We start from the raw sequence: 8,207 nt of genomic DNA on the forward strand, positions 1-8,207 counted from the left end.
GTTGTGGAGCAATGTTGGTGGGATTCGGACAGGGATGGAAGAGGGAATTGCCAGGGACCTACGGCTGGGGTGGTGGATGCATAGTGGCTTTAAGTGAACCAGACTTTTAACAAGGCTTTGGGTACTCTTCAATTCCTCCCAGAGACCTCCCAGAGCTTTCTGAAACATCTTGGCTAGTGGCTGAGGTGGGAAGGAAGGAAAGGCATCCAGGAGGGAGAAGCTGCCCTCTGTCTATCCCTGGCCAAGGGCTGCTGCATCCCCTTTATGCTTTCTGTTCCCCACACACCCCTGCTTCCTCACCCCTGCCACAAGCAGCAGCTTTCAACAGGGATGCACGTCTTAGAGCCCTGAAGCTGCAGAGACCTTCAGCCCTGGGGCAGCTCAAGGTGCAAGTTCTCTGACTCTGTAAGCCCTGGTTTGGGCTGACAACCCTCTGCTGTCAAGTGGGCAGGGGTTTCCAGCTGTACTAGGTGAGAACCCGGAACTGGTGACCGCTTCCTCTCTTCCGGTGCTGAGCTCACGCTGGTGCCTTTTGGGGGTTTGCTCTCGAAGACCTTGCAAGGAGACCATGTGCACAGTGGATGGGGCATTTCCCTGGCAGAGATTTATCATCTGGCCCTGGTCCTGTCTTTCCTGCTTCGCCATCTCCCTCCTCTCTCCTCCAACTGATCTTTCCATCGTTAATGACTCCTTCATCACAAGAGCAGCAGTGGTGAAGCTGATGTACCAGCGGTGGGTCTGACAGCATGGCAGCTTTTCCAGGGCTGGTCCCTGCCTGTCTCCCCTGCCAAAAGGATGGTTCCCCTCTTCCTCTGCAGCTGCTTTGAACACTACAGTTGAGAAGGACGAAGACACCTGCATCTCCTCAGCTGCAGGACCGCACATGGTCATCTCACCATGCGAAGGGTCCAAGGTCGATGCCCAAAGTATCAGTGCCCAAAGGGAAGGCTACAAGGACAGCAAAATCTGTGCTCAGAAGCAGAATGAAAGAAAACTACGCGCTCTGCTTGGATAGGATCAATACAATCTCAAAGCCCAGGACGTGCACAGTCTCCTGAAGGCTGGGCAAAAGCTTTTTGCTTATTAAGGCTGGACTTGATCCCCTGAAACTGAGATCTGGGCTTTCTCTAGCTACGGGCAAATTGAAATCTCGAGCACTTTCCATCCTAGTGGCAGCACAGGAGAGTCTTTCAGCTCTTCGGTTATGCAGCTGGCCAGGCACATGCTGAATTAGTTTTTTCTTTTTATTCCCACCTTCCTCTGAAGCATCTGGAAAAGGGTCATTGCTAAAAGCAAGGTATTGTGCCTTCAGGACTGCTCAATAAGAGTAAAACATGCATTCCTGGGAAATAATGGTCATCAAGCACCAGAATGTGTATGATATCAATGGCATCTGTGATATACTCTTCGTGCTCCATCCTTCCTTTGCTCTGTAGCACCCTTTCATGCTCGTTCACAGTGCATCAACCTACATATAAGACGGATTTGAAGAAAAGCATCTGGACCCTGCCCACCTTCCTGATGGCACTGCGGGCAACCTGCCACACAGGATGCCAGTCCCAGGGAAGGGGAGCTCAGCCCCAGGGTCTCTGCAGGGATAGTGGGAAAACACTGTGCACAGACGCTGCTCCCTTCATGGCATGTCCCAGCAGCCTCGAGAAAAACAGCACTGTGAAGCCCTCTGAGATGCTCCTACCCAGGATGTGGTCGGATCCAAACCATCCTTTCTCACATCTCTCCTTTGCCTGCAATATTTTTCCCTCTTTTTTGTTTTCCTTTATTTTTTTCTCTTTTCATTCATGCCTATGGCTTTGAGAGAGTGTGGGTTTTTTAGCCTATTTAAATTGCCAAGCACTTGATTCATGGTTACTATTTTTATGCCAGTAGCACAGGGCTTGGGCCCAGTGGTGCCAGATGCTGCACCTCCACATGATAACACATGCCCTGCTGAAGCTGCTGTCTGAACAAACAAGGAAGATGGATGGCGTGAGTGGGGAGATTTGCTGACACAGCCCGGTTCTCTGGCTGCCTCAGTGGCACACCGCCTGGCCGAGAAGCTCCCTATCACTTAACGTGGCATGGAGCAGCTGCAGCAATTACCTTGTTCATTTTTTCCCAGTTTATACAAGTCGTTTCAACCAGCCTTTCCCCCCCAACTCATGCTGGAGGGATGTACATTCCAGTGACTGAAACCCAACTGTCCGTTTTCCTGGATCATGTCCATTGCCTTTGCATGGCACGATTGGGCATTGGTGGGTTTTTCTTAACCTGTCTGCTTCTTAAAACATCGTTGGGTGTTTCTGTGAGCCACTGATGTGAGCGAACCTGCCTTCTCCCACCTCTGGCATTGCTTTTTGTAGAACCGCATGGCTCAAGCACAGGCTGAACAGCGTCTGTATGGGTTTTCCTCTCACATCGCCTGCTGTAAGTACATCGTATTGCCCCTGTCCTCCCTTGCCATGACTCTTGCAAGACCAAAATGAGACTGATGCAAGTGCGAGGGCGCCTGTGCCCTCACTTTGCTCTTTCTGCTTGCCAAGATGAAACCAGCTGGAGATTCTTGACAAGTCACCGTGTTCTCCAGGCACTGGGCGAGCAGCAGGGACAGCAGTCCCCGAATGCTGTGCCTGGCTGTCTTGAGCCTCAAGTCCAATTAGTCATTTTTTATTTTCCTCTCATATGTTTTTCCAATGTAATTTGGAGTATGAGTTGTTAAGTTTCCCCAACAAGTGTTGCCATAGGAGCCTGTATTTGTTTAGGGTGGGGTATGGGCTCCAGTGGGTTGAAAGGAGGAGGAAATTAGCCCTAATAGGTGCAGAGAGAAACTGAGAGCCTCTCCTTCCCTGTCCTGTCCCTGCCTCTGTCATCCCCCCACCTTGCACGCAAGATCTGGAAATCATTTCAGACCTGTGCAGCCGGGATGGGCAAACCTCCCCATAATTGTATGGAAACTACTGAAGCAGCGGGTGTTGTTTTGCCAGTGAGTCATGACATATGGAGCAAAGCTCAAGGAAAAACTCCACCGTGTGGAAGGCTGCAAAAGTAAATCACACCCAGAAGAGCTCTTCTCTGCCAGCTGCCCTGGCTGGTCCCCTGCCTGTATCCCTGTACCAGCTGGCCCCAGCATCCCTGCCCTGGCCCTCCCAGTGCTCAAAGCAGCTTCGTGTCTCAGAGACCTTCTTTGATCACCATCATTTAAGAGTCACTGATGCTTTTCAGTAGAATAGGAACGTTAACCCTGTTGCCTTGGTGAAATTGCACCCTGGTTTCCTCTAGACATGGCTTGCAACAGCAACGATGGGAGAAAAATCCCTTCTTGCTTTTGAGGGAGCTACCTAATCCGGCTGTGCCTTGATTTCCTAGCTGTAGGTAGGTATGATCTTTCTTATTCTCTTGTGAGATCTTCCAGGTAAATGCAATCTCTCTCTGGCTGCCTGCATTTGGCCTTGGGGGCTGTGGTGCTGATAGCACAGTCAGACTCAGTGGGTTGCCATGATCCCTGCTGCTAATTCCTAAACCTACATTAGCCTGCATTGAGCCCATTTCTGTTCCTTGTGAGTCACAAGGATGAAAAGCCAGATAAGTTCCCTGGTTTGGCGTGGCTGTTTTGTGTGAATTATTGGCATTATCACCAGTCCTGCATGTTGGCTTTGGCACAGTGGATGCAGGGTTATCACGGTACGGTGACATTTTTCAACTGGCTGTCATTCAGTTTAGGGGTGCTAGGGGAGTATCCATCAAAGGCTGGGTCCAGGTGTTTTCTGAAGCCCGGTGGCCATTTGGGGCCACCAGATCCAGTAAAAGAGGTTGGCTGCTTCCATGAGCAAAGAGGTGGCCTTCTTTCCATGAAGAGCCCTTTCTGATGATAGCAGTCGTCCTGGAGGTTGAGCCATGGTTTCTGGGCCAGTAGCTACCATCACAGAGCCTGGAGCGGGAGAAACATTTCATTACCAATCACCCGGTTAATGAATGGCCTCTCCATTCTGTTAGCACATTCGGTTGTTGCTTGGCAGTGCTGATGTGCATCTGTGATAAATAAACCTCGGCTGCAGATCGTTCCTGATGGTTCATGGCAAGTGCTTCACATGCACGTTGTTTGGTTGCACCAGTCACACAGCATTGATTCTCAGCCCTACCTGGCTGCTTCTCAGCCCCAGTTGCTTGTTTCTCTTCCCTGATCAGATGACTCATGTAACTAAACAACAATAAATGGATTTCTGAATGGCTGCTTGTGCCATTTAACATTTCTGGAGAGAAAGCTATTCTGCTGCAATTGCTTTCGTTTTCCATGTTAAAGCTGAAAGTACAGAAGGCTTCTTAGTGATGGAGCATTTATTTGAGCTGCACCAAGGCAAGTCAGGCTCTGCAAATCCCCAGCTGTCCAGGCAGACCCGACAGTGGCTCACAGGAGGGCAGCAAAGGGCACTGGGCTGTGCCACTCAAGGAGGAGCCACCATTATTTTGGCAATGCAAAATCCCCTACTGCTCAACCGTGTGATTTCCTTACAGAGGGTGAATGTGGGACAAAATGAAGAAAAGGAAGGAAGATGGCCAAATGAAGTTGAAAGGTGGCCACATTGCCAATATTTCTGGTTATCAGTAGGCGGGGGCCCTCTCTGCTCAATCCAGAGTTGAATTTTTCCTGCAGGGAGCTAGTGCTTAATGAGGATTCTTTCTGTTTGTCATAGCTGGCCACCAGATAAGTAGCCTTACATTCCAACCTGGCAAGGTTTAGTGGACCCATGTGCTGTGGGCAGGGATAGAGCCTCCAGCGCAGAGTCTAGAGAAATTTGGGTACATGTTCTTTGGGGTCAGAGCAAGAGCGCTCTGGAAAAGGCATAGTCCTTGCAACCAGCTCTTGTCAATGCTTGCCTTGGCTTGAGTGCAGGTACTTCTGGGAGACTCCTGACCTTGCTGAACCTTCACCATAGAGCAGGGGAGATCAACCACCTGCCTTCCTGAGGTTGCTCCTCTAGCAGGATGTTCTGTCGATCCTCGCTTGTAACAGCCTCTATGTACCAGGTCACGAAGCTCAACTTCAGAGCCAAGCTCTTTGGGAGGAGAGGTGTTGGGGAGAAGGGTTGGGTCAGTTTCTTACAGAACCATGCCCCAGCTGTGAACATGCAGAGAGCGGGACTACAGTGGAGACACATGGGAGTGGTGTGAGAAGGTGTGGACAAGCACATGAGGTGGTGAACTGACTCCTAGTCAGGTGGCAATGGACTCCGTGGAGAAGCACTGAGTGAGATGGGAACTGGGACTTGTGTCATTCAGGTTGGGGCCCTCTCTAGCAATGTGGATTTGCTTTCTCATTTCCTGAGACAATTCCCTCATCTTTGAGCTACAGCTGCTGCCCCCCAAGCACCCATTACTCCATACACACCAGCCAGAAGACCAATCTTCTATTGCCATTTGGCCTTGAAGAGGGGGTGGTGTGTAGTGGAACTGGGCCTTGGCCCTTATCAGAGGTTCACAGGGGCCTTGCTGAGAACCTGGGATATCTGGTTTTGGGGGTAACCTTATGCTTTTGAATAAGCCTTTCATCAAAGACTCATTTCTCTGCCTAGCCCTTTCAAGCAGACGGCTGGTGTGACACCATCAACAACCGGGCATACTGCCAGTATGACGGGGGTGACTGCTGCTCCTCCACACTGTCCTCCAAGAAGGTAAGTGAGCATTTTCTGTGGTGCTGGACAGGATTTAGGATTAATTGGTGACCGCTAGTCATGCTCTTTGGCTTTGCTGGCCATGCATGGAACCAAGCCTGCAATGTGATTCTCCCACGAATGGAGAACAAATCCATGATTTTAAACCAAAGCCAGCTGAAGCTGATAGACAACATCCCACTGATTAACAGCGGAGTTTGGACTTGGGCCAGTGGGACTGAGAGCTCAGCCCAGCTCCCACTGAGTTCACGGGATTCCCTCTCATTGTGGGAAATGAGTCCCAAAGAAATGTCTTCCATAGGATGTAGTGCTAGGCAGGGTGAGTCAGAAGTCACCTTGTTATAAAATTGAGCAATCTCAGGGGATTTTTGGTATGGTCCATTGGCATCTGCTATGGCCTGTCTTTCCCTCCCAATTCTTCTGGGGTGGGAAGGAGGGAGGAATAGCACAGAGGGAGCAACTTGGCGTTGGTCTTGCACAGACCCTTCTTTGTCTCCCACCACAACCTCCCCTCCCACCTAACTTGCTATCCAGCACTCACAGCCCATCCTTCCTAAGCATATCCAACAGCAAAACAAATCATAGGGCATGAGATAATTTCTCACTGCAAAAATATGTGAATTTGGATCTTCTCATCTTTGTTGTGGAGCTTGAATAATTTTTCCTTTAATCACGCATATACACAGAGAGAAAAGGAAAAATAAAATCCTGGGAAGATCCAGTTGAGATAGGAGAGAAAAGGCTTTACACCCAAGTGATGAGTGAAACCTCCACAGCGGTATCATGGCATCTCAGAGCAAAGCACGGCTCTCAGGAGGTCTGAGACATCTGGGTCTCTGGCCAAAATAAAGGAAGCATTTGAAGTGGAAGGTGGGGGGATGGCTCTCAGAGACCCATGGCTCTCAGGCGGCCCAGCACCAGCTCTCATACCCCACAGGTCCCAGATGCCCCCATGGCATAAGCCTCCAGTGCATCTCTATTAAAGTAGATGCAGGAATATGGGGTTTAAACGCCAAAACCCCCACTCTAGCCTCTTGCTGACCCAGGCTGTAAAAATCAAATGTGCTTCCACAGTAAGAAGAACTTCTGGCTCTCAGCCTGATGTGTACAAAACCCCTGGGGGAAACTGTTTTCTCAGGTCCCATGGCCCATGACTGGGCAACTGTCAACCAGGAGCCAGATGCTCTGCTGGTGCCCTCCCACCCTGCTCTGCTGCCACCAGCTGAAGGTGACATAAGCTTGCTCGGCCACATAGCGTTGTTGTAGAGAAAGCAATGTGCAGCGAGCCTGTATCTGCATGTGATGGCTCAAAGCAGCACAGCTAGCTTGTGGGTGTCCCTAGACAGACCTGCTGCCTGCCCCAGTGAAGGCCGTTCCTGCTCACACAGCTGCCAGTCCGCTTGGGTTTTATTAACCCATAATGCTCAAGAACTGTATGCATCTACCCTGGCTCCTGTGTTGGGTAGTGTGGAGGCCAGCCTTTGCAGCCAGGAGCTTGGTTGAGTTCCTCCAAGAGGTGCAGAAGATGAGGCTATACTACCTTCATGCTTTGCTGAGGCTGAAAGAGCCAGAGGTAGCTTGAAGGGCAGGTCCGTGGGCTCAGACATGGACAAGCGAGGCTTTCTAACAGGGGCCAAAGCAAAACTGCAATCTAGAGGTGCCTCACCACTTCCAGCCCTTATCTGAATGTCTTACACCCAGCAGGGGAGACTTGTCTGCAGGGTTTGGCATTTGGGGCACAAGACTCAAGCTGATCCGTGGTTCCAAAATTTGAAACACAAGTTAACAAAAAGGAAAACACTAAGAATAGAACTTAGCTGGGGACAGCTTGTAGCAGAGCCCATTTCTGGCAGTCTCCACAATGCCAACAACATCAGAGTGCAGTCTAAAGTGTCTGTCTGTCTGCACTGGGGCAGAGAGGGCTTGCAGGTGCACAGGGGTGCCAGGAGCTGGGGATCTCAAAGCAGAAGCTTACATCTCCCTTTGGTCCCCCCAAGGTGATCCCCTTTGCTGCTGACTGCGACCAGGATGAATGCACGTGCCGTGACCCAGCAGCTGAAGAGAACCAGTAGCCACACTGCAGAGGACCTCTCTCACTCAGACGAGCGCTGGAGAAGCAGCAGCGGGGGATGCCAGGGAACGGCGGGGTGCGAGGGGGCAGGAGGCGGGAGAAAGAATCAGGCAGGGGGATGGAGACCGTGCATGGAGGGGACAGGTCAAGGCCACCCAAGCAGCCACCAAGCTGCAGCACAGGAGGTCCACTCCCCATCGCTGTTCCCTCCCAAACCCAGCCAGGAGATGGGGCCTCGTGCATGCTCGAGGAGCTCGGCCAAGGCTCTGTCACCACCTTGGCCACGCGCTGGGCTGGGATCCACACTGAGAGCCCAGGCACTGCCACGGTTGTCTGTCCTGGTCTGGTGTCTGGGTGTCTGTCTTTGCTCTGTATTTTGTCACTATTCAGCCCCCTCTGCTGTACAGGCTTCTTTTAGCAAGGTCGAGGTAGTTACGATCTCTCTGCAAATATTTAAACTTAATTATATA

The 8,207-nt window shown here is 51.0% G+C and overlaps 1 protein-coding gene across 1 annotated transcript in view; it reads left to right on the forward strand.

Annotated features, from left to right (window-relative positions):
* Positions 1-7,738, forward strand: part of LOC104510843 (pappalysin-2-like) — a gene marked incomplete at its 5' end in the record, with an annotated part of 89,605 nt that extends 81,867 nt beyond the window's left edge. Inside the window, 2 exon segments of the mRNA XM_010153221.1 lie at positions 5,568-5,666; positions 7,664-7,738. Of these exon segments, the coding sequence (XP_010151523.1) occupies positions 5,568-5,666; positions 7,664-7,738 (174 nt within the window).
* Positions 7,739-8,207: the final 469 nt, after the last annotated feature.

Source organism: Eurypyga helias, unplaced genomic scaffold (genome assembly GCF_000690775.1).
Source record: "Eurypyga helias isolate BGI_N326 unplaced genomic scaffold, ASM69077v1 scaffold18000, whole genome shotgun sequence".
NCBI lineage: Eukaryota > Metazoa > Chordata > Aves > Eurypygiformes > Eurypygidae > Eurypyga > Eurypyga helias.